At 38.9% G+C, this 27,646-nt stretch overlaps 1 protein-coding gene and 1 long non-coding RNA gene across 27 annotated transcripts in view; one reads left to right on the forward strand and one right to left on the reverse strand.

The window, feature by feature from the left end:
* The window catches only part of KIF1B (kinesin family member 1B), a 98,567-nt gene extending 71,414 nt beyond the window's left edge, over nt 1-27,153 (reverse strand). For 5 of the 26 annotated variants that reach the window (XM_069782537.1, XM_069782541.1, XM_069782533.1 and 2 more), the window contains exons 1-4: nt 26,800-27,148; nt 21,162-21,348; nt 4,236-4,312; nt 1,753-1,932 (exon numbers count right to left, since the gene is read on the reverse strand). In XM_069782537.1, the coding sequence (XP_069638638.1) occupies nt 1,753-1,932; nt 4,236-4,312; nt 21,162-21,267 (363 nt within the window). In that variant the 5' untranslated portion in view covers nt 21,268-21,348; nt 26,800-27,148. Of the gene's footprint in view, nt 1-1,752; nt 1,933-4,235; nt 4,313-21,161; nt 21,349-26,791 lie in introns of all 26 variants that reach the window. The other 21 variants (XM_069782520.1, XM_069782522.1, XM_069782523.1 and 18 more) reach the window with 10 other exon arrangements.
* LOC138685009 (uncharacterized) lies at nt 8,120-9,631 on the forward strand. The gene is made up of 2 exons (XR_011324226.1): nt 8,120-8,649; nt 9,273-9,631. It is a non-coding gene; the product is annotated as an uncharacterized lncRNA (long non-coding RNA).
* Nucleotides 27,154-27,646: the final 493 nt, after the last annotated feature.

Raw genomic sequence — 27,646 nt, forward strand, 5'->3', positions numbered from 1 at the left:
TCAGATTTAAACCAATAGGCAGACGTGATTTCAAAATTTGTTAACAGTATCTTCGTATGAAGGATACTTTAACTATCAGTGGTCTACTCCTTCAAGAGTGCTTGTCTACAAGTAACTGAAATGAGAGACCTAAAATTAAGGTAACAAAGGAAGAAGAAATGAACAGTGGGCAAGCCACAGATATGTATTTGGAAATTAAAAAGCATGGGTACAGAGAGGAATAAGAGTAGAAACAGGTTTCTGGAACAGATATCTACAAGCCACTGTATGAGAAATAAACAGATTATGAAGAATACAGGCAATTTTGAAAGTATACATTCTGGAGTATTCAGTCAACACATGGTTGAACTATCATGAAGCTTCACACTAGGGACTGGCAGGCAGGGAATTTTGCCAACACATAAGAATTTATTGTCAACACCCTATATTACTTGGAACACAATTGTGCTGTACCTTCTGTGTATGTGACAAGAAAGAGAACAGATTCAACAAGGTCTCCCTGAAGAGACAATTCATTTTGTACCTGTATGAGAAGGCATCTCAATGAAATTGGAGGGAAATTATTTCATCTTAAATAAAACAGGGTAACAGGAGCATTATTAAATCTACAGGAGCATTATTAAGTTGGGGGGGTTTATAGCAATGTTTAATTTGTATGTATTTGAAGTTTCAGAAAAACAAATAGGAATATCGAGATGACAACAAAAAAAATTTAGCGTGAAGCTGTTGTCAAAGATTTTCAGCTCATTTCACCTGTTACACTATTATATTACTGTAATAAAACCAAAATGCTTAGATATAACAATTCTGTCCTTCATCACATTAGCTCTTTCAACATTATTTTAAGCTAATCACCCCAACACTTGCAACCTATCTCAGTACATATGCCCACACTCTTAACAGAGAACAACGCTCTGTATTGTCTATTTCACACCTGTGGAACAGGGCCAATGTCTACTGCAAACCTGCAGCAGAATGAGGACTCAAGCTTTCCAGCAACTTTATCTACCAAAATCAAAACGCAGTCTCTGATTTCTATTTTGGGAATGGAGGAACGCACTATTTTCCAACAAACTTGGTCCACTGTCAGCACCTACGCACTGAGAAAGGCCTGCGTGTAGAACAAGTGCCACACAACCAACAGCTATAGAATGCTAAATTCATGACAATAGCATAAATTGTTGCCGGCCAAAATTTCTTGTGGGGGTATCTCAACTTATTCAAATTTCATGGCAAATGTCAAAAACAAATTTCAGAGGGGGAAATAACACTGGCCTGTGCTTAATTGCTGTAAATATTTTTTCCCAAAGTTTTCATACCCTTAATTTCTTTGCAAGATATATTATTCAGTTTTTAGCCTTGTGAAACTTGTTTCTAACACAAAGTTTGTAGCATGTTCATCAGTAACACCACCTTTTGAATTCCTACTGAATACAAAGTGCTTAAGTTCTGTCCTAGCTAAAGTCAGAGGAGACAAAAAACCCAGTGAAAGACCTCTTGATTTACTAGTTGTTTTGGGAAGTTAAGAAATTGGATGTAGGAAAAATACACAGAGTGTATAGTACAATTTAAAAAAAAAGTATCAGAGGGAAAATAACTTATAACGCTCTTTCTCCCCAGTAGATTTCTTGCACTTCAGAAATAAACTGTGGTTCTCTGTTAACTGTTACTGTAATATAAAAAGAGCATATCAGCAAGTGTGTGTCTGAACATGCTATATAAATCAAATCCTCTTTCTGGGTTCTGTTCTACCTGGGGGATTATGCCTGCTTGGCTCTCCTCCTGCTTGCCCATCATTGTGTAGGACTTCCCAGCTCCAGTTTGTCCATACGCAAAAATGCATACATTGTAGCCCTCAAAGGCATGCAGCAGCATCTCCTTCCCAATATCATTGTACACACGGCTCTGAGATGCAAAGCAGGGATCTTCAGGCTGAAAAGACATGAAAACAGCATAAATACAGTCTTATCCTATCATTCAAGTAACATTTCAAAAAGCGACTGGTGTTTTTTTTTTTTCTACTTCTATCTTGTAGGTCGATCCCTTAGCAAGAGGCAAACGTAGCACGTTTTTACACACAGCTTTTTCCCAAGGCAGTACCAGCTGGAGAAGAACAACAATGATAATCCTTGGAGGACCACTCCACCAATGCTGAGGAAATAATCTGCATAAAGAAACCAACCAACCAACTGAAAAAGTTTCATGCAACATCACCAACAAACAAGATTCAGGGTGTTTGGGAGGAGGGAGGCAGGGGGGAGAAAATCAAAAGTAGAGTTCAGAGAGTCAATACAAACGAATAAAGGGCTGGAAGCTACAAAAATCCCTCAGTGGCTGGTCTTGACAAGAGCTCTGAAGGGTAGCGGGGGAAAAAGAGAAGCAAAAGTAGCTTAGGTTTATTTTGTTGGGTTTTTTCAAGATCAAAAGACTGTAAACAAATCACTAAAATGACCAAGTTTCTCTTGCAGCTGTCTGATTCCACTGCCTAATCCAAACCAGGTTTCTATTTACAACCTCACTGGTGACTACAAAATCCCTAAGTATGTCAATATGTATTTCAAATTAGCAAGTAGCTGAACCGGTCAAGGACAATGTATCAGAACATTTTTCTATGGCTAAACTTAAGTTTAGCAATAAAACTGAAATATAACATTAAATTAAGGAAAGGAAAAAAAAAAAAACCACAACAATGCTTTAAAGCAATTTAGCCCAGTGATAAAACAAACAAAAACTCTACCTTAGATGCATCCAGCAATAGAAATCTGTATAAGGACAAAGCAAGTTACCACCTTCAAACACTCGATGGAAAAGTTTGTTACATTTTGAAAACCAGGGACACTGCACATGCAATGAAAAAATCACAAGTTAAAGATGTCAAAAAGAATACACTTGCCAGGTCTCAAGGCAAATATAGAACACGTTTGAAACAGAACTTCATGAATTAAAAAAAAATGGACAATTAATTTCTACAAGTAGTGCATTTCAGGCACTGTACTGATCAGACCCACATTTACAAGAGGCAATCCAAGATGCAGCTCCAGGCATGGTACAGGATACAAAAATACTGACAGAAAGTTGGATTCAGCATGTAGGCTCTTTTTTCTGATGTCCTCTCTTGATCATTAAGGAAAGTCCTTGGTAAAAATACTTGAGAAAAATTATCATACTAATGATTATCTACACAGACGTTTTATGTTGCACAAACCAGAAGAGACTGCACAGATAACATCACTGAAACTTGATTTTGTAGGAGTATGCCACTACGTTGTATGTGACTATGTTATTCTTAAACTAGCATTCTCTCTCTTCCTGAAATATTGGATTTTAACATTACTTGCTCCTAAAATCAGGACAAACACAGCTGTGCTAACATTCTAATGTCGGGATCAAGGTTTTATCAGACCACTTCTTTTCCTTGATGCTGCTTATCTGCTAGTTTTCAGGAATTATGTTCACAACGTTTGTCTGACCGATCCTGTAATCTACTTGCATGGCTGCTCTGGAAGATTCAGTAAAGAAGCTGCACAAATCCAAGTTTTTCATCATGAAAACAATATTGTTGGCCACAAATCTGCTCAGAAATATTAAATCTTATTTGCACCATCCAAGTTACTAAAATTAATCTTAGAGAAATGCATTATCACTTCTTTCTATATCTTTTCAGAAAATAAGGCAGGGGAGGGGTAGATGGCAGAATAACACAGTTCTGCTGTAGAACAATTAGTGGAAGTCAGCAAGACCTTAGCACCAATTCACAGGAGGGTGGGGCAGAGTAGCTAGATGAAGAGTTTATTGCTTTTGCAGCTCATCGGAAACATGGATCACTACTCCGTCTTTTCCAGATATGCCAAGGGAACCCAGACCGCATCTCTCCTTGAACTGTAAGAACTCAAGCAACTTTCACGTGTCTAAGAGCAAAACTGACTTAACTGTGGTTTACATGCATCCTTAAAATATTTAGAAAAGAACATTGTTTGAGAGCATTTTCAGTAATCTTTCAAGTATTTACAACTTGTTATCAAACTCCAGCTCAGCATTCTGCTCTCCCCCAAACAGGAAAAGACAACATACAATGACAGGTTTTTAACCTGAATGAGGGTGAGAGACAGTGCAGAAACATCTGACAGGAATGGTGTGATCAGAAGAGAATGCAGTTACATCAAGGCAGTCAACACACAAAAAAAAAAACCCAACCAAACCCAACCACAAAACAGTTTTCTTGTAAAAGAACTTACCGATGTGTGGGACCAGTAAGAGTAGTCAAAGCTGAAGGACTTTGGTGCTTCCTTAGGATTCTTTGGGTTGATAATACCTACAGGAAATAAAATTCAAACTCTTAGCTAACTTGCCATTTAGGAGTACAATTAATGAGCTTGCTGACCCTCAACTTAATCTGTGAATCTGCGTATTCACAGAGTTGCCACGCTGCACAGGAGTAATGAGACCGAAGTAATAGACTCACAGCTTCCTAACACTCTATTTCTGTAGGCCTTATTTGAAATAAGTCAAGAAAAAAAATTCCTAGAAGGAATGCTGCTGCTAAACAAAATTCTTCTGTTGGACAGAAAGCCAGAAGTAGGTCACCCTGGTCCTTTGGCTTCAGAATGGGACAGGCTTTTAGATGTTGAGGGGTATTAGCAAGAAGGAAGATCTGGAACACAAAGAGTTCAAGAATCCCTGGTGATTTCGTAGCAGCACAACTCAAGTCTATTTTGAAATACATGTTACACAGTATAAGAGCTCACTGCAGAAGGATTTTCTTTAAGAAACTCAGTATTTTCAGGGCATGGAAGAAGACAGGAAAAAAATTGGACCTACAGACATTTCAGGGATTATCTGCATAGTTTATTTCAATGTTCTTTTACATGCATAAAGCCTACAGACAGATTTTTAATAGGATGACATTAGTTCAACCAACCAAATTACTGGTAAATGTTCTTAGTGTATACAGCCACTGAATCCCACAGTGACCCCCAACCAACTTATGTACTTTTTCTCTTTGGAACTTCTGTATAATATATGATGGCCCTATGACAAAGTTCACACACACACAAACACACACACACACACAAAGCCAGAATGAAAAAATGCTTGTCTTCAGTTCCTATGTTATAGCCTTTATAAATCCCATTCAAAAAGCTGACCTCCAATTGCCTTTTCAGGTCTTGCAATCCATGACTTAATTTTCTTCCCAAGGTATTCATATACAAGGATCTAAGAACCTTCAGGTGAGTTCAGTCACTGAACACTTTACAAGTATCAGAATAAACATGTTTTTCAAAAAAACCCTGTTTTCCCTTCATATCAGTACATCTGTAAATTTTACACTCTTTTCCTTTTCTCAGGTCCTCTAATTCTTTCAATATTTGCCCCACGCATGCACATTCCCCACAATTACTGAAAGCTCTTCCAAATACCTTTTAGGTTGTTGGGTTTGGTTTGTTTGTTTTTTCTTTCCCAGCAACAAAACAGCTTCCTATAACCTTTGCCTGGGGCATGGAGTAATACACAATGGATTCAGCTGTCATTTTAATGGCATACGGAACATCTGTAGTTTCTGTATTCCAAGGAGGGTAATTTATAAGCACAGCTCTTGGTGCCGAAGTGAATCTCTACTGCTTTCTTCTTTTCAGTATTACAGTGCTGGAAATACTTAAATCTATTACTTCCAGCAGCTGTTTTCAACACCATCTGTGTAAGCAAGGACTGTAAAAAGGCATACTCTTGAGGGTATCAAAATTAGATGAAACACCTTAGATTTACACATACCCATCTGCACCTAAAGCAGCAATCTGCCTTTGGGAGTGATACACCAATTATGATACATGCAAACAAAATCTACAAAGAAAGAAGCTACACAAAGGTGGTGACAGTCTTCCTGGGGATGATTTACATCCCGATACCAATCATCCTAAACAAAGGATGCTTATTTCTCACATATTCATGCCAGTTAGGCTACGCTTTGGGAGACTTTTTTGGGGAGACTTTTGGGGGCTTCTGGGGGCTTCTCCCTTTCCTTCTGTGATAAATAAAAATTTTAAGACCCACAACTCTTACTATTTTAAACATGAACTTAAGATCATGTTGCACCAAAATCTCTGAAAATGTGGTTACAGCATCCCCATTAAAATTAAATCACTCCTCTACCAGATGCTGTGTCCCTGAGCAGGGCTATTGTCCAAAACTACAGTGTGGAGAAAAGATCACTGTCTGGATTGCAAATAGCAACAGTTGCTACTCCATTTCTTGTGCCCAACTCCATTTCACTTGGACGCACCTTGTGCTGACATTCTTGCCTTATAAAAGCTGACAGACATGCAAAGCCAATGAATAATATGCCTTGCCCCAGTACAGTATCAAATGGCAAAAACGCTTGTGGCTTTGGATAGCAACATGGGCATTAACACATAACAAACTGGTAACCTAAGCAATCATATATGGCTTCAGTTTCCCTTTACTAGTTTTGACCAAACAGCAGTACATCTACAGCACACACTATTAAACCAGTTCTAAAGTTAAAGCGAACAACTAACAGATCCTAGAAGACAACTCCCCTGCCCCAAATTTAAACCAGTTCTCTCCTTTCAGTGTATTCCAGACTGCTACAATTAAACAACTTCTCATTTCTCATTCAATTATTTAACATCAAAGCTCTGAAAGGTAAGAAAGAAGTAATGCCTTGTACCCAGAAGTTCCTACCCCAAAAAGCAGTACAAATAAAAACCAATTTCCACATTAGTTCAATGTAACAACCATTGGGGGTGAACATAATTTTCTTCAATTGGTTTGGGCTATAAATTCAAGGGAAAGTGATTTAGCCATTAAAAGCAGAAAAAAGCAGTAATAAATAGAACCCATTCCTATGTCCTAGAACCTATTCCTATGTACTGTATAGAACAATTCTAAGCAGATACATGGAAAAATGTACTGCCAGCACCTCTCCTGACAAAATACATTCTGTTGCTTAATCTCAACAGCAAATCATTTTAACCCAAACTCTTGATACTACTCTTGTGAGAGGAGTCAGCGCTAAGGAAAGGGAAGAGCAACTACCTTTATTGGTACATTGCATTTGCAATGTTGTCCTGGAAATAGGAAGCTCCTAGTCCAGCAAACTGCGAAGGCAATCAAGACAAGCAGAAGCCTAGCTACATCTTTGCTGACAAAGAAACACATTTTTAACCATAATTTAAAAACATGCATTGGTTACCCCAATGTCACATCAGTGCAGTTTTACTTTAAGGTGCAAATGTAATCACAAAAGGGAGTTTTGATCTCACTTATTTACCTCATGGCATGACTGATTTCTCTCCTCTCAGAATCAACAGTGAAATAGCAAGTATTCATTGTTTTTTTCTCTTTCATTTTTATATTGTTGCTTATAAGCAAAAAGAACATTTCTCTCAGCCAAGGCAAAGCTGCACTTGGCCTCTCCAAGGAAACAAGAGTTAAATTACCTTCTAAGATTCCACTTAAAACAGAATAAGCAGCCCAAATTTCAGTATTATTCAAAACCAGGTTTGATGTCCAAATACACGCTTCCCATTAATTGTTTTTAAAAAAAACCTAAAAATCTCTAGGAAAAGTCCACCACTTCCAAAAAGAAAGCAAAGAAGCTAAACTTTTAATCAGAAGAATAGCTAGTTTTTCCACTCAGCTGGCTGTGCATAAAGGCACATTGCCCACTCGTGAAAGATGATCTCTAGCTGTGCAACAGGCTTAGTGTCTGGGAAGGCACTACAAGCTTGCCATTACAGCTTCAGCCTACTTACTTCAAGCTTAAATTTGATGGATCACATTTGTGAAGAGTCAAATTCAGGCGCCATGATTTAAGCAAGATGCCCCCTTTCTTTTTAAAAGCCATTTTATTATTATTGTTATTTTCTTCGACAGGCTTTCCTCAGCTCCTTCACACTAAGTTCCATGTCCAGCTCACTATTTTGAAAACTACTTTCTAGGATGCATGTTTTTGCAAAGCATATCTTGAGAAGCATTTATCAGGAAAGGGAGATTAACGGGCAAGAAGGCAGCTCTGTCAGAGGCTGGGAATGCAGCTGCCTAGCCAAAACCCTCCACTGCAGCAGGAACGGGTCAGAGAAAACCTCCCGGCTGCCAGGAAGTCTGCATGCTGTCCCTCATTACTGTGATCCAGTCACAGTCTTTTCACTCAGCTTCTAGTCCAAGCCTGAAGTCTATTTATCCCCATTCCTGTTTCTTACAGTCTCCATCCTCCATTTTCAGAATCACTGGTTTAACAGAATTCTCAGTCTGTCTACAAATGAATCCAGGAGAGCTGACTGATTGAGACAATCTAAGATTACAGCCTCAACGGATTTCAACTGGACTGAAACCCTCTTCATTTGGAACACTGAACACCAAGTGGGTAGCTACTAGCATCGGTCATGTCTGATATAGTCCAAGTTTGAACCAAGTGATCAGGTACGTAATAATGTGAGGTAAGACACCTGAAAGAAGATGGTGAGGCAGCTAAGAAACCAGGAATTCAAACTGAAGTAACTGACCTACCTTGAAGGTGTCTATTGCACCAAACATCTTCTTTGGAGGGACAAGCAAATCCATGAAATCTAGCTACTTTAAAGGAAGCTAATGGATATGTCTGGAGAAATTAAAAGACTTCTTATAGTACAGGTAAGCTTTATCCTATAAGTTCATATGCCAAATTGGAGGGGAAAAAAAAAAAAAAAAAGGAACGATCATGCAGAAAATAAGGCTTGAGTTGGCAACATTGATTTTACGTACCATGCTATTCAGCAAGCTGTGTTTTCAGCTGAACAAGGAAACTAATAGAATTAAAAAAGTAAGAGGACTGTTACCAGTGTCTCCAATACCCACAAGAACACTAAAAGCTTTTCAGTTATTTTGTTTGTTTGTTTTTTAAACCATGCAAGGCCAAGATGAATTGTATTAGTGAATCATGAAATAGGTCGTCATCTATCTCCTCTCACCACAGCAGACTCACGGCATGGTACGCAAGCTAATGGTTTAATTACAGAGCCTCAGGAAATGAGAAAGGCAATAAGGCAGACGATCACAGCAGGAACACATTAATGGCCTTTTTATCTTACAGAATAAATTTGTTTATCTGCTATTTCAAAGGTCCAATGTGGCAATTAACTCTTCTGTTTGCAAACTGACACTAACGCTTTGTGCTGCAGCTATAATTAGTTACCATCAGCATGGCATCGTAGCAACTTTGAATGTTGGAGTTAGCCTAAGCAGCCAGTTTCTGAGAAATTCAATCCCTTTTTCAGGCCCCTTGCTTCACCAAGAGCCAACTTCTTAGGTCATGTGGAATCTTTCAGCTTTCCACAAGTTAAGGTTTCTGCATCAAACAGAAACTGGAAGGATATTTTACAAAATCACCATCTCCTATGCCATTGCTACTGAAAAAGGTTACACACAACTCGGAAACATGGAAAGGATGAAACAAGTTGAATATCCTATTTTCCTACTGCAGTGTCTAAAAATTCCTCTGGGATCAAAGCAGCAACCACAGTTTGGGTTAACATCCATCATTTACTTTGGAATGGAAGGCTGAGAAAAAGGCATGGGAATATTCATGTTTTAAAAATATACTCTACAAATTCTTGATTTGGTTGAGGGAGATAAATGCCCATATTATTCTTTATTTGAATTATGAATTTCCAGAAATTTTGAATAATATGCTTCACCTTAAGACATAATATTTATATCAGTTTTCTACCTTGGTAAGCAAATAGAACAAGTAGAAGTAATTACATGTCATAAATTGATATAAAATTCAAATAAAAGTGCACTGCGTAAACACCTATGCAGCATTACCATTTAATTTGAAGCAGTTCATTTAATACCCACTGCCATCCCAACCTAGAGACACAGCTTGCATTTTAAAGGCTTATTTCTCCTTACAGTTAAATAGTAAGCCATACCACATATTCTCTGAAGTTCAAATCATTTAAACAATTCTTTTTAGCTGCTTAGCTTTTTAAGTTTGGTGGGGTTTTTCTGATACCTGTAACTACAAACATATGAGTTTATGTATCACTGATCAAAAGGTAAGGAAACCAACAGTTTCAAAACAAATTTCTTCACACCAAATAATCTAAAATTTTGCATCATTACATAAGACCCACATACTTCAACTAACTAGTCCTTGTATAGGAGAAGTATATAGTAGGAGCAGTACAGCCTAACAAAAGACTGGGAGAAAGCACAGCCACAATCAATAAAGGAATTATCATTTTAGATGTGCTGTATCAACAGTAACAAACCAATCTCCACAAAACATTTGGATTTTAACATACCCTTACTTCAACAGGCAACTTCATTTCTTGGCATAAGGTACTTCCACAGTCCATCCTACTTGTTCCTTAATTAACATTTTTCATACCATCCACCATCTGCTTTATCAGCTAGCACAAAAATAACACACACTTTCAACCTTTCAAATCTAGGAGATCAAATTCATTGCTAGTTTTCAATTTTAGCAAAAACTGCTAGCAAACTTTGAAAGACCACTTCACTATTGAAACGGTACCCGTATATTTTATAATATGTATTATTTTGCATTTCGTCATTTCGGACATCTGAACTTTTTTGCCTTACAATTAAATCTTTATTTGTTGAAACTGAAATTCAAAAAGCACACCTCAAATACACACTTTATTTTACAATTGTAACCAGAGCGTGGAGCACACAGAGCTGATGCAAAGTTACAGTCTTCTAGGATACTTTCAACTGGAAGCAACGTTCTCTGTGTTCTCACCCCTTCCTAAACATATACACAAACACATTGCCACTTCAAACCTTCATTTCTGGATTTACACTTCCATTCTCCATTAAAACTAACCAAGTAAACAGACAGTGGGAAACCTACAGGGGGGTGGGAGGGTGGATAAAAAGGGGAAAAAAAAAGCAAGCAAACTTGGCCAAGATCAGTCCCCTCATTCCATTCCCATCTACTCAGCCACATATATATTTTTGCAGGCACAAAGAATGACCAAAACTACTTCTTAAGCACATAAATCTCATGTCAGATTATGGCACTGAATTTGCAGTCCAAACCTAATCTGCTTCCATCCCAGTCAGCATTGCTCCTCAGCATGTCACAAATTTTGCAGGTTAGAAATTATCTGCAGTTCAGTATCTGGGGGTACAATCAGATCTTTCTAATAATTTCTTGGAATAGAGAGACAGAGCGCAAAGCACACAAGAGGTAAGAATTGAAATTATTCTCTTATCCCTCATTGCATTTAAAGTCAAGTCACTAGATTCAATAGCTCCACCTCTGTTAGCTATCAGTCATTACAGGGCATTCTGCCATCAGACGTGCCACATATTAGTCACTGTAGGGTGCTCCAGTGAAGAAGTGGCTAACTGCAGTTTGCCCTTCAGATAAACACCAGCAGACAGAATTAACTTGGGCTAAATCCTAGGATTAGCTGATATACAGTCTGTGCTGGGGCAGGAGGAGACAGACTGATAGATTTAAAAAACAAAACAAAACAAAAAAAAATAAACAAACAACAAAAAAACCCACCCCACCAAAACCAAAACACAAACCCCCCAAATAAACTATCAATTCCCAATCAGAAATAAAACCTAGTAATGGTGAAAGTCAGGTATGGAACTGGAGAAACTGAACTTCCATCATTCATGCAATACAGCCTGCTCTGTCATTTACATCTTCCATTCCCATATTGCTACCACATCTGAAGATGCTGAAGGCACAAAGCCTCTTTAATTTCTATATATGAAATAAAATTAGGTTTCATCTCACAAAAGAGGCTTCACACCAGCCTTAACAATTCTCCTAGTGGCAGCAGTTACCTACACAGAGCACACATTCCTAACAAATGCCAACACATACTAAGAGATAACAGCTAGCATAAAAGGCACTGTCCTGTCTTCACTTTTGTTCTCATTAATCATTGGTAAAGGAATAGGCAGAAATTTTTTCAAAAGACATGCTAGTCTAGACAGACCTTTGGAAGGGGTAACATTCAGGGAAACAAATACCAAATTCATTTCTGTGCCTTCTTCAAAATCTACTTGAATCAGTATAAGCAATAGTTTTATTTTATGATGTCTCAAGAATCAATTTAACCAATATAAAAGATCTGGGGCTTTCGGAACTGACTCCACAAGACCAAATTAACATTAAATATAGTCTCTTAAAATGCATGAGTCTGGAAAATATATCTGCGCCATCTGTAGACTGGAATGACAACAATGAGAACATGTTCCTTACTGAGAGCAGGGTGGAGCAGGCATTCTTTATTTGTTGGAACGTGAGTAACACCCCAAAGACACGTTTAATACAGGCTTCTTTCCTAGGCATATGTTGCAATCAGATATATGGCTATACTGTTTTTATAAGACAGACTTTCAGGGTTGTTATTATAAGAGATAAATGAAGGGAAATGGACACTTCCAGCTTGTAAAGCAGTGCTTGCTTTTCAAAGCATTGTTTGCATTTTTCAAATCATTAAAAGGGAAGGAAACCAAGTAGAAGCTAAGAACAGCTCATTTGGAATTCAACCGGATTCTCTCCCCACTGTGGAATTTCAATCCTGTACTGGGAGAAAGGTTGGATGGGGGAGGGAGTTAGGCTCAATAGCACCAGAGCAAGGCAAATGCTTGCTCACAGAAGCTGCTAGAAAGCCGCTCTCATCCTCAGCTGCTCTTACAGATCCAAGTGCTATAAATACCATCTCTACAGCTGGTGTTCTTGGAGAACAGCATGCCAGCAGGCTTTGCACCAAGTGGGAGCTAGTCGAACCATACTGTTCTACCTATCTGAAAAGCTGAACCAAAACCATTCCAAAACTTCCACTGTCAACTGATTACCTGAAAATGTCCTACTGCAGAAGATGCATGTCAGGTCTACGTATGTAGTTGGCTAAGCACTTGGAGTTGAGGTGAATTCTTTCCTCACACATTTTCTGCTTCAAGGCAGATAAAACAATATCTCCTTTCACCCTCTGCTTTTACTTGACTACATCTCCAAGAGCCAATGGCTTTCTCCAAAGGCCATTTTGACCTTCAGACACATGCCAGCACTACATAAAGAGGACATCACGTAGCACTGGAACCCTGGGTAGTTCTGCCAGCCTTAGAATCTTAGAGGATTCATGTAGTGAAAATATCCAATTCTTAAAGTAGTTCCCATTGACAGTTTGCATTTTCTTTACTTATACTTGCATACTGAAAGGTGGCACATTATTTAAGCATTTTGATAAAAAGAATCATCTCTAAGACTCTAGTTCTGTGTCAGCAGGCACTAATTCTGAAGGGGCAGTATCTCACACTGTTTACAAAAACCACTGACAGAAAACTTTTCTGGTTTCATTAGCAATATTCTCTCTCTCTACTATAGCTCTGTACTAACTCCATAACAGTTTTTTAAATGTAGTCCAACTGCATTTAACATTAGCTGGAACATCCTAGCCATCCCACGGTCTTGCTCCAGGACCATTATTTGTACCTCTAACATTTAAAAACCATTAAACGTTCATCTTCTCCCACCTCCCCGAAGTCATCTTCCAAAACAGATTTTGTCTTTCTTTTTTTTTTTTTTAAAGTGTGCAGAATTAACGCTTCTCAAGTTATTTTTATACAATCATGAGTAAAGCTTTAGACAGAAAAACCAGCACGTAAAAAAATTCCAGGTTTTTGTTCTTCTCCAAAAAAATATTCAAGACTTATAACAAAACATATGAACTGCCAATACTATAGGGCATTCAGAGACAGTGATTAAGACAGACTTATGGACAAGCAACAGAAATCCCCAACCCTGCAAAACACAGAGAGCTCTAATGTTCATATGTAGAGTCTTTGCTTGTTGTCTGCATTCAGCATTACCTCTGTTACCATTTTATGACTCTCACTCCCAGAACAACCCAGTACTATTAGAAAAAAACTGAAGAAGCAAGAACCACTCCCCACCAAACTCCACTCCTGGAACAACTATTTAAAGAGAATAGCAATTGCTTCCATTTTCTGTTTGACACAAACTTGCATTCAAGACTTCTCTTGCCTGTTACACAACTTGCAACAAATGTTGTAACTGGTAGCAAGACAGTCATTAGAAGAACTTGGTTAACCTCTACTATTGTGACTTCTTTGACTTGTCTTTCAAACCAGTTCCCAATTCAGCTGTAACTGCAAGACAATTCACACATCCTCCATATGACACACAATTTATATTCCCATAAAATGGCCTGTTTTGATAACACATCTACCATGAATGCAATGTAGTATTAACATATTGGACAAGCATTCATTTAGTTTTAACCACAGTTACGAGGATTTACAGACCAGAAAATCAGGGTAGGGTTAAGTGACCTTCCTCCACTGCTGTTTATCTTCCCAAGACAACCTCATCATGCAAGATACAAGCAAAAAAAAATGGAAACACTTAAAAAAAAAAAAAGAAAAAGAAAAAAAAAGAAAACAAAAGAAAACCAAGCTGTATGTGGTAAAAACACTACACAAGACATGCTTTAAGAACCAATGCTCTTTGGCAGGCACTAATCATCAGAAACGAGGTATGCTTATTTCTGAGATACCTAAATTATTCATTTTCAGAAGACAGACTGAGAGTCAACACTTAAATCTATCTGTAAGAATGAATCCTCCCACCTATTCTATACTTTCATTGAAAATGCATCATCAAGAGAAAAAAAAAAAAAAAAAAAATCAAAATTAGGTAAGACAACTGCAATGAACTCTTTTGCTTGCATTTTCTACCTATGTAGCATATGCTACATAAATTCCCATTACTTTACTATTTACATGTACTCAGTACTAGTCTAAATAGAAGCCAGTTTCTTATATGGACTTTTCTCACCAGTAATTTAGACCAAAGATTATTTTAATTATACAAGTTCCTTTGTGAAACCATCCAAGCTATGCTTACAGAATACTACTGCAGAAAAAAAAAAACCAGCCCAAACTTCTTATTGTCCTGAAGGCATGCACACACAATGGGGTTTCTTTACCATTCAGCATGTCTTTTCATTAAGAAAACAGTTAAAAATTAGATCAGAGAGAAAAAGATCAGCAAGCCATACTTCCCCACCACCCCCCTCCTTTAGGATTAAGTTTATTTCAAAGAGGTTACTACTTTTTAGAGCTACATAACAATGAAAAAGGCAAAATTTAACAATATCTCCTGTCATTGTATACCATTAAAGTACTGGCTGAATTACTGATGGGCCAATTACCTTGCTATATGAACCTTTCAATGGTTTTGACTTTTGTATTATTTTTCAAATATCAGCAATTTTAGTATTATATTTCAAATATCACTAATTTAGACAAACATGCCATAAATCAAAAGCCTTTTAAGTTTAGTCCTGCTTTCTCACCCATTTTTATTTTGCTCCAGAACAACTGCATAAAGCAGGACACATCTTAAAAGAAAAAAATAAAAAGAAATTAAGGAAAAAACCTAAACAGAAAAGGAACTCAAATTAGATGTTTCTCTATTAACTTTTTTTAGACCAGAGGTTTATAAACCTTAGAAAGAAAAAAACCCAAACAACCATCAGAAGAAAACACTTTTTTCCTCAACCTCTACAAATTAACTCCAGAATGTCTTACGAAGTTTTTCTGATGCCAAGGATGCCTGCTTGAGAACCTAACTGCCATATGTCTACAGCAGCAGCTGTGACTATTGTTACTGGCAGATGGGACTGCTCCACTGTGCCTATTTTCATTAAACATCCAATACCTTAAGCAGTCCACAAAAGAACCCACATTACCAAGCCACAGAGACTATTACTGAGTTAAAATCCAAACCAGGTAATTTTCAGCCCTAACCTGAGGATCCAGTTGCACTTGTATCTTTCAAGATAATCTAGACTGTGCAGGTGCATTTCTACACTAACGTGGTTTATGGCAAACCAGAATATACAATAATCTCAGATGAACTATAGTTTGAGAACTTTGTGTTACTCTGTCACCGGCACCCACAAGATGCTAAAACCTATTTCCATTTATCTAGTGCACAATTAATGCAACATCAATTGCAGAGGACATATTCCAAGTAGGATACTCCCTTATTTCCCTGCTTCATTAGTTTAGTTTTCTACATACTTATTTAGCTTTTTAGAACAACAAGCTAGCTGGACTCTGCTAGTGATAAATATCTAAATGCTGTCTTGTAGCTACTAGCTTGAACCTCTGCTTCATTGTCATTTGTTTTTATTTATGCATTATTTATTTACAGACAGGATTATCAAATCACTTCCACAAAAAAAACACAAAAAACCCAACACTATGTAAGTCTTTAGGCACAGAATAGCTTAGTTTTTCCTTTCGATAATCCAAGGCAGCAGCTGCCAACATTATCTATATTTGTTACGTTTCAAAAGCTGATATAAGAATGAGTACAAGAACTACTGACACACAAAATACTCTTAGGTCTATAGCTCACCTTTCATCCCATGTATTATAAAGCAGAATCTTTTTCCCACTCACCACAAAAACAGTAATTAATGAAGTGGACAGGAAGTAAGTAATTAATATATTGTGGTTAAGATGCATTGGTGTAAATCATTCCAAACAAAAAAAATGTGAAAAAGCAGGAGTTAAAGACAAAACAAGTTCAATCAAGATATGCTGACAACCATGATCTATTCTTGAATTACTCATTTCAAAAAGCTGCTTGTGAGTTTGACCTACAGCACGATAAACCACCTGTCCAGTAATTTAAAGAAAGATAAATTTTCAAATTTATTTAAAGACTGACAAAATTAAACAACGTTATCTCAGAGGAAAAGACAAAAGTGTTATTTCAGAAGTTTCAGTCTGTTTCAGTGTTATCTCGGATTTTATCAATAAACCACCACCACCACAAAAAGCAACTTAAAAGTCCACTGATACCAAGTTTCACTTGAAAATATTCTGTAATAAGCAGAATATGAAACAAAGAATATACTAGGCAGCATTAAGCTAACCGATAGTAAGGACTGCTAACAGAGGGATCACCGTAGGGAATTAATTGTCAATATGAAAAGTCCTCAGAGCCCACTAACTTTTCTTGCACCAGGAACCCTAGCATGGCTGACAACACTTTGGGCAATGCTAGAAACACAGCTAGACTGTGCCTAGTCCTGAGTGGGTATGCACACATGAGACTTACGGGCATACGTTCATTCTACTAGTGACCTCTGTACAATGGACAATATAGACATGCTCTTCAGAGCATAACTCCAAATGAAAACAAAACATTTAGGTCAATTGAATCCACTTGCACATCAGGTGCTTTTGAAAACAAATTTTGTGTCTTAAGAACATTTCTAACTGATAATAATAAAAACAACAACGGTCTTTTCTTAAACCAATCCCACTCAGTTACTGTTTTGGTAGGGTTTTTTAATTAGTAATTTGATGGTGACATTACCTCTTCTTTGGAAAGCATTTTGCATTCCCAAATTAACTTAAGTTGTAGGATTTTGCAGGTTTTAACTTCTCATGTCTTTAAGAATTCCTCTATTATCTTCTATTCTCCTACCCCCTCTTCTCCCATGTCCACTGAAGAACTTTTGGCAATATCATTTAAATGGATACCATCTGCAGTTAGATAAGATCTGAGTAGCACAGGCCTTCTGCCAAAATACCAGCCCTTTAATGCAGTCAGCACATGTGACTTCAGCTGGACTGCAGAATTTCAATTTTGCAACTTATATTTTAAAAACATAAAGACTGACAATTCTTTAAGTGCAAGATACTGTATTACTGCAGATCAATACCTTTCTGACCATAAAGGGGAAAAAAAAATTTAGTCTTGTCATCTTAGTATAGTGGAAGGGGAAAAAAAAAAAAAAAAAAGAAAAAAAAAAAGAGACAAACAATATGTTTCAAGTACTGATTTCAAAATTCACATATTTTGCATTCTTCCAACAGAAAAATAGAAGTCCCAAGTACTCACAGTAAGTGCTCTTAACATTGTGCATTAAAGACTTTTGTAAAAACTCCCTGAGGTTAAGGCATATATAGAACTGTATTCAATTACATTGTCGTTTTTAAACACTGAGACATTATAAAGACGGAGATATACTATGGATCTTGACTAAAGGCCTTGATCTTCTACATGGAAATAACATAAAAGCCAGATAGGATAACAAGTTAATTCTGTAGAAGACCTCAAGTTCACAACAAAACTACACTTGTTTTGCTTCTAAGGCAAAGTTAAACTGTGTGACAAAATTGAGAATAAGCTTTCTAACCCAGGAGGATGTTTTGTTTTGCTGGCAAGCCCAACGTGAATGATGGGCAGTCCCAAAAGCTGTAAACAGCCAAATTCACACAAAAACTGACAAACAAAAGCAGCGTGTCAGGCAACAACCCTGGTGGCATTCCGACTTCAGGAACATACTTCATTATGGGTGTCAAAAAATGCTCCTTTTTTCAGATATTCATTAAAAAAACAACATAAATGGAGTACACCTATGATACACTTTATTATCTATATCTCTATAGCATTTTCCTTAAAATAATCCTAAGCACTTCGCCTCAGCTTCACTCTAATGTAGCCTCTGCCTATATCAGCCAATACATTTACAAAACACGAGACCTGGACAAAGTTTAAACTCAGGACACACAAAGTATTTGTAGAATAGCTTGGCCAATCAATACATAAAGAATTAACATTCAACTAACAGTCAAAATCCCTTCTTAGCTATCAGACTTCACACTGTCTATCCTGTTCATCACAACAGTCCATTAGGCTTTAATTCCGAGATAAGGGAACTTTAACTGTCTTGGAGGCTTAAAATAGTCACTACCCAAGATATCACCAGCCTCTCAGATTTGCCTCCTGTCAACTTGACTTCTCAGAGGCAAGATATCTAAGCCTTGATCCTTTCACTGGCACATTTGAAGGTATGAAACAGGAACTCCATAGGCTAGAATTACTACTGAATTCCCTTTATTTTGAAATTGCTGCATCAGATATGAGCGTCAGATACATTAATGTCACTTTTTGTAGTCAGCTTTTAGCCAACAAGTTCAGACCTTATTATTAAGGAGCTCAATAATATAACTGTGAGGCTGCAAAGACGGAGGGATCATGAAGAACAAAGAATCCTTGGCAGAAATAGCAACAGTACTTATGCCCCCAAATCTGACATGTAGCCTAAAACCACACCAGAAGAATTTCAGCTTGAAGTTACATGTCAGACAACTTGTTAGGAAGATTCTTTGGAGAAAAGATTTCTGCTCAGGTTTTTTTCCCCACCAAACAATGCCTTATTCATATACTTTATTATATGATCCTCTTCTGTTCAATGAGTAAAATTACTCCTCTGACTACTGCTTTCCTCTGTATTTCTCCCCTAAGAGGGAAATACAGGGAAAAAATAGCCCACAGACTGTAAGAACATGTAACTATTGCAACTGATGATTCCTTTCCCACAGCCTATAATGGCCCCTGATGACTTAAACTTGACCATCTGTCATATCACACATATTGTATCAGAGCCACAGGACTCAAATAGAAGACTACAGATTAGAACATTTCCAGAGCACAAAATATAGCAAAAGCTGTAAAGAAATTTCCAACTAGATAAATCAGGAAGTATTTTTCTCCTCTTGAAAGCCAGTGCAGTTTCCTGAAAACATTAAGTGCCTTTGCAGTGCAGCTCTAGTGTTCAGAAGCAGAACCAGTGTCTTTTGTCTACACCACATTTCAATCTTAGATTGATCACCCTTGTCGTTGTACTACAAACAAGCTGTTTCCACAGGTTCCTGGAGTTCAAAAATCTTAGGCATCTAAAATTACAGCTATCATGTCATGACAGCAGCACGAAAACCTCTTACAGTGGCACCCAGTGGTGCTGCTGTAGTTCAGAGCTTGGTGGCATTTCCATAACAAATGCCATCTAATAGAGTCTATAGTTCTTCCATTCTACACTGGTTTGGTCTGAAAGTTGGCAGGCATCATTGGGACACAAGCACCTGTTTCTACATGAGATGACTTCTGAACACTCCCCTCATTTTAAATGAAAATTTTGAAACCCAACTAAGAAAAAAGTTTCTTCAGGTAATATTCCACATAAGGTCTGAAGATAAGAATTTACTGCACTGAAAAGCAAGCTCTCTTCTGTGTGATGCCTCTCTTCCAGTGAAAACATAAACATTGTATATAATTTAAGTGAGCACAACCAGGACTTAAATTCCATTGCAGAAGCAGGCTGAAGTACAACCTTGGCTAAAAAAGAGGGAGGAGCCCGTATGAAACCTCCTTTGTATTAACAAACATGAGTAAATACTCAAGTAATCAGCCAGTGAAGTAACTCAGTGCTTTTGGAGTGTTACTTCCTACAGCTACAGACAAGATGACTCTACTTGATTACCTAACAATGAAAAACTACCATAAGAGCAGCAGTTTATAGGTATAGTTATTAGTCTAACACAACCAACGACACTGCAGCAAACAGTATTAATACTGCCTTGACCTTAAGAAGCATGTAACAAAAAAAAAAAAATTAAAAAAAATCAATCAATAAATGGTGTATCCATATTCAGTTTCCCATAGAAGAGTCTCCTCCTCCAAATCAGACCCACAATAATTATTTAAGAACCCTAACACTTCAAATTGGTTAGAAAATTAGATGACTATGCAGTCTGTTATTTTGCCGTCATTTGGACATCTAATCTGGAAAGCATAAAACTTGACATCCTTTTCCCCTCAGCTTTCTCACTCAAATTAGACTCCTAAACAAAGGCACAGACTGCAGAATAAGCACACCAAGAACTAAAGCACCAGACCCAAGCAGCAAGTTATACCACAACAATTATCATGTGGTGGTCTGCAACGTATCCCTGTATCTGTCAGTCCACATGATAATCCCACACACTGAAGTTCACAAAAAGATTTTCACTTTGGTATTCTAATTTTTCTGTAGATTTCTCAACTCAGCACAATCAAACACCATAAACAACTGCATTCAAAATCAAGATACCCATGATTTTGACTTTCTAGTCAAATTCAGAGACAATCTAGTTTGTAATGACAACCTCAGAAGAGAAGACTCCCTAAGAGAGTAATTCTAGATGATATAACATACACAGTTTAGTCTGACAAAAAAGAGGATTAAGTAGGAAGGGAGAGGAGAAAGAAAGACTCCCTTACGAGATTAAAATAAACTTACTGGTTGAATTGCCTTGCATCTGGATAATACATTTGGATTCTTTGCTGGTTTCTCGGGAATTGAAGGGCCGGACCCGAACAGCCACCTTCACTGAAGCCCCCGACATTCTGGTTGCTTGCTGTGCAGTCAAGAAATTGAAAGTGAAGGGGTCAAGAGTGTTTCAAGTTATCCTTCTTCTTGGTGTTTTCTAAAGAGAAAAATACAATTTAGTTATTTACAGCTATTGTATTCAAGATGTTCATAAAATTAGGGAGGTTCAAGTTGTTTGGTAACTTCAATTTCTACTTTGCAATCACCCTTCCCCACCCCAAAGCTGTCACTTCAAAGACAGAACTTAACAGCACCTGTACGCTGTCTCCCTAGTCAAAAGTTTCTCTCATCTGAAGCAGTTCTTTTGAAGTGTACAAACGTATTTGTTTTCATTACTTGGTTTTCTTCCCAGAAAGTAGGGATGCCAATACCAAAATGAAGATCTGGTTGCAACATGTGTTAGGCTTAACCTAACAAAGATAATTTTAGCAGTAAAGATACAGCTACTTGGATTTCAGCATGAGCTAACTACCATATACTACATACATATGCATCTAGGTTCTCCAGCTGTCAACCTTTGCTGCCAGAACACATTAGCAATAATATTAAAACTAACACAAGTGTGATGGGCCGTATCACACTGACTTTCAATACACACCATTCCAGAGAAAAGGGTGTACCCAACAACCTTAAAGAACCCTTTGCAGTCCTGGGAAAGTCCTCTTCTCAAAGGAAATAAAAACTCATTGACTACTTGTGTATCTAGTGATTAAAGGACACACTACTCTATAAGGAAGAAGAATAAAAATCATTGCCTTCAGGGTAAATATTTCTATCTTTAACAAATGTTCACCAGTAAATTCACCTTCATTATCAAAATACCTGTTCAAATCCTACTGCATGCAAATGGTGGAGCCCTTTAGTTGGCAGGAAACTCCCTGATACCCACAATCCAAACTTCAAGGCATGTCCGAGACATAATTGAAATGCAGGGTTAATATAGATTGGTCCAACTGTATTGTCCTTGACCAATCTTTTCCACTAGAAGAAAGTTTTTCACTTGGTCTATGATTAAGCAGTTTAACTTATTGCCACATGATACTGTCAGTACTGAAGCTAAACACACTCAAAAAGCAGTAAGATGGATTAAAAAAAAAAAAGCCATCAAGGTCTAGTAAAAAGCTAACCACCCTTGGCTAGGAAAGCCTCCACGGCACAGACTCTCAGAACCAGGAAGACTATACTGAGAAAATGTAATTAAATGGTTGATTTATCCTTATATTCTAAATACCTGCTAGGGCCACTGCTGAAGACAGGATTCAGGGCTACGTGAATCTTTTGTCTGACTCAATGCAGTCATTTCTATCTTGAATCTGAGTTAACATGGGCAGAACTCTACCCTGCACAAGTCACCATGCATGGCCCAAAAACCTTGATGTCTTCTTTTGTGGTTATCTATACACCACCTATCCAATGGAATGTTCATTTCAGCATTGTAATCACAGTGCCACAAAAGTACAAAACTTACTAGCAGATCTGAAGCAAAAGCACTTCGTCTCTGAAGTTCTACAGCTGGTAAAAACACTTAAACATGCTTAATTCAAGTTATGACACATCTTCACACAGTACAAGAAGTTTTTAATAAAACTGCACTACTTCTTTAATGCCATCACATGGTGAAGGCAGAAATTAAATTACTCCACCAAGTACAAGTAATTTAAAGCATTCCTTATTTTAGCAGGTACCCGAGGTATCTCACCAGACTAGAAGAATGTCTTTAGGAACAAGCCAACTGAATTTCAATGTCAGTGGTACGGCAAACTGGTAAAATAGTGATTCACGAGACAGTCACACAGTCAACTTTAGGTTAGTACAGAATTTTAAGAAGTTTCACTAAAAACTTAAACAAAGAATAGAGCAAAGAAGTAATGGGAATGAATTCACATGATATTCAAAGTTTAAAAGAGATTCTGGGTTGTTTGAGGACTGCTTTATTTACTTTTCTTCAGAGGTGCCTACTTTTTTTGTATAATAAAGTGTACCAAACATGCAGCTTCATTACAAACCTTCTTCCTGAGTATCTACTAAGTGGAATTTTTGCTCTCCTTTCTTAACTTGACCCTTGTGTAAGTACCTGTGCCCTCACATGAAAGCTAAGTGACAAGACTAATCCTGATACATCCCAGTAGTATTATTCAACTGACCCTGAATATAGCTGCTAGAAAACAGAAATGTTACTGTACGTGACCACTAAGCATTGTTTCTGAGATACAATTTAAGAAATCTATCAAGTGCAAAATGTCTGTTATTACCAAGTTTGTACTGACACAGTTTACTTTGTCAGATTGCAGAAAAAGATGAGTCGGTGGAATTTTCATAGGGCGCAGCACATCACAGAAACTCTACCTAACAGTGGCTTAGTGGTTCTCATCTTTCTTTTCCCCATCTATCCATATTAATGGGAAAACCATAATTTTGTCAACATCCCACAAGGGCCAATGATTAAAGGTAAGGCCATTAATGAAAAGGATTTTTTTTTTTTTTAAGAAAACAAAAATACAACCAATGTCTTCTTATAATATTATTTATGAAACATAGGGAGCTTATTTTCTCTTACTTACTCTTCTTACTGAAGAGTCCCACAAAGATCTTTTTCTGTTGTTTTCATAGAAATACCTCCCAGAATACTACATTAATTTCTGCAGATAACTAGTATATCTAGGAAATTGGCAAGCAGAAGATGGAGTGAAAGAATCATCTACTTTCAAAAAAAAAAAAAATTCTTGAGTACCCATGAACACCATATTCACAATAACAAAGTATGAAAAGCACACTGCCAGAGACTCCATATGCACTAGCTAGATGATAGCCTTGTTTGAAACATAGCTGTGAAGAAGTTCTTACAGAACAGGTCACAAAATCACCTACAACAGCATAAAAATTTAACTGCTAGACTTTTGTAATTACCAACTTTCCCCAACCCTAACTTTTGTGCTCACAGAAAATTAAATGTGGTATAATTTTCAATCTCATTCATTCTCAACCCTGCTATTTTTCATAGCTGACATATGCAAAATGCCTACTTCTAGATGCACATGGACTTCAGATGTTTTGAACATCACCTCGCTATGCAAGACTTAATTTTCATTAATAAGAAAATTAACCAAAAATTATATATTTTTCTAAGCTTCCCATAAACTTAAGTTGTTGGGGTTTTGAGGGTTTTTTTCCCCTTATCAGCAACTTTAACTGGTTGTAACATTTTTTTAAAGGCACTATTGCCCTCATCATCCAGAATGATAAAACAAGGCAAAATAAGACGAAGTTGCATAGCATCACAGATAATAAATTGCAACTCGTTTTTCAGGGTTCACATTTCCCAGTAGTATCACTACTACAAAACGCTGTCTACAGAATGGCAATAGGAGACGTAACTTGCAACAGAGCAAAACAAAATGTGCAATACAGTCTGCGGTGCAGATTTAGAAGAGCAATCTTTATAAAAGACAGCTTCTTTTTTTATGTTCATTATAGCCTTAGAAGGCTGCCATCCATGCCAGAATGAATCATTCTCCTAATGCCTTGGAAAGAGTCTACTAGCTGTGTATCTTTTAACACTCAGTCTGTATGAATCCAATCAGGAACCAAGTAAAGAAGGGAACTGCATGCTTGAGTCTTTGACATGATATACTACTAGCTCTAAAACAGGTGGCAGATAGTATTTGAGTTGTTTAGTGAGCTCCATCAGCACAAAAGTGAATCCTACATATTAATTTTACACTTATCTTAACCTATTATTAAAAGATATCCACCATCCACCCCGTAAGTCACACAGTGACGCTTTAATATCAAAGTGTGTCATTAAACAAACCATCTAAATATCTTGTCTGTTTTCTGTTATTCAAGCTTACAAACCCAATGATGTTGATCCATCACCCTTCATGGTCTCAAAGCACTTGTAACTAGATTTGGACTTTCACACAAATGTTTAAAGTTACAAGCTGTTCATTAAGACTTGCATCCTTGGACGTACTTGAAAGTTTTGGTAAACAAGTTTTTATGCAATGTCAAAATACAGAACATATTACTATTTTTTGAAATAAAATTGCAAGCACAGTAGGGATTTAGAGTCAAATCATTATTTATATATTCAGAGAAGTTTGTAACAAGTTCAAAGTGGTTACGAAAACAATGTTCAGAATCTGTACCTCTACATTCAAATAAAAAAACCCAAAACACCACACATCACAAATGAAGAAGCATCACCTTTATTTAACATAGCCACCTATTGTGTCATATTTGCACAGGTATGCCTACCAAAGAATGTACTAACTTTTAAACAAAAAAAATGCTTGTAACTTAACGAGTACAACAGATCTAAAGAAAGAAAACAAACAAGGATAGAGATTAGTATTTGGAAAGTTAGCAAAACAGCTGTTCAGAGCAGCAGGGGTTTATGAACAAAAGGACCACAGCAAATCCAATTTTAGGTCCTCCACTAACGATCAGGTAGTGATGACAGTCTGATATATCAGCTGAACTCATACACTGCGAATTGCTATCTTTGTACTAAGTGAAGATGCCAGATAAAACAGTGGTGCAGAACTTGGTGATGCACTGAAAATCTGATCATATAAACATACGGCTATTTATCAACACATCAAGGTACTGGACTGTGCAATAACAAAAAGAACTGAGCTAAGAAGAAGCTGGAAGTGAAGAGAAATACACTTCAAAATTTGGTATGAACCTATTTTACATTTCAAAGAACAGATACAAATTCACCATCTGCTTCTGGTGAATTCTAGTTTTGCAACGTCAGTTTAATACCCATATTCTGCCAATGACCCCAAAACTACCGGGCCTGTCATCCTGTCTCCTGACGCCTGCCTCCTGACTTAGCTCAGAGGATTGTCAGATCATCATCCCAATATGGCTGCCTCAGTAATTGTGCTGTACGGAATCCAGGGACAGAGCCACCAACTACAGGTCCACAAAACCCACCCTGAAAACCACAATCCTTTTACATTCTTGCATCTTCCAGCTGGGTGAGGGATTACGCCTCCCTCCTGAACGAGCAATTATCGCCTCCACCTCATCTGAGCTAGAAAGGAGAAAAAGGACGGCGAAACGCGGCGATATTCGCGACCCACACAGCGGACGGGATCGAGACGAGGGAAAGGACGGGAAGCGGCCGCACCGCCATGGCTCGGAGCGCCTGGGGGAAGCGTCCCAGGGGACAACTATATGCATCAGGCAGATGCAGGCGACGAAAGGCCGAGTCCGGGCCCCACGCCCTTGTGCCGCTGCCCTGACAGCTCCGGGGCACCCTGTCCTGCCAACGCTCCCCCCCGTTCCCACCCCGCCTCCCCTCCACTTCCCAGGCCCCATCCCACCCGTGGAGCGCCCCCCCCCCCCCGTTCCCCCTCCCGAACAGCTGCGTACACCAGCAACCCCCGCCTCCCCCACCGCATTACGGCATCCACCCCGCCCCCCCGCCCCGGCACCAAGCCGTTCGCCTCCTCGCCTCCCCCCCCCGCCGCTCCCCTGACAAACCGCCGCCGGCGACCGTCGGGCCGAGCTCCGTCGGCGTAAGGCACCACCTCACCTGGGGACGGGCGGGGGTATCCGCAGGACGCGGGCAGCGCGGGGCCGCCGGCGCTGTCAGCAGCTGGGGAAGGCGGCGGGGCCGGCGGAGCAGAGCAGCGCGGGGCGGAGGAAAGAGAAGAGTCCGGCCATCCCCATCACGCTTCGCCGCCTCCACCGAGGCCGGGAGACCCCCCCACCCCGCCGCCAGGAAGGAAGCGGGAAGGGTGAGGGAGGGAGGGAAGGAGGAGGGAGGGGAGAAAAGGGGAGGGAGGAAAGAGAAAGGCCGCGCCGGGAAGAAGGAACGCAGCGACGCGCTCCCCACAGCGCCGCTCCCACACTGACAGGATCGCGGGGCTCCGCGCCCGAACCCGCCTCCGCAGGGGGAGGAACGTCGGTCCCGCCAATAGCCGCTCGCCGCTGCTCCCTCCTCCCTGCAGACCACCAATCGCCAGGCGGAGAACTCCGCGCGTGCCCGCCTCCCGCCGTGCCAATCGCAGGCTGACACTGCCGTGCAGCAATCACAGCTCGGGAATGCCCGACCGCAATGACGAGCTCCACTCCACCCTCTGAGTCAATCCCTCCGCCGAGCCCCAGGGACACGGGGATTCGGTTCTTCTCCATTCCCAGCCAATCAGAACTCGGGGCGGAATCCGTGTCGTCCCTCTTTCAACCTATAGCGAGCGGCGCGAGGACACCCTTCGGCCCTATCACCGCCCCGCCGTGCTCTATCTGTGTGTGTGCGTGCGCGCCCCCTGAGGCTGAGGCGGCGTTGCCTGCGGGCCTGAGAGCGGCGGTGTCGTTGCCAAAGACGTGAGCAGAAATCGGGCACTTGTGACTAAAAATAGCTTTTTAACGTATGCGGCTGC

The sequence above is a fragment of the Haliaeetus albicilla genome, chromosome 4, assembly GCF_947461875.1.
Source record: "Haliaeetus albicilla chromosome 4, bHalAlb1.1, whole genome shotgun sequence".
Lineage (NCBI taxonomy): Eukaryota > Metazoa > Chordata > Aves > Accipitriformes > Accipitridae > Haliaeetus > Haliaeetus albicilla.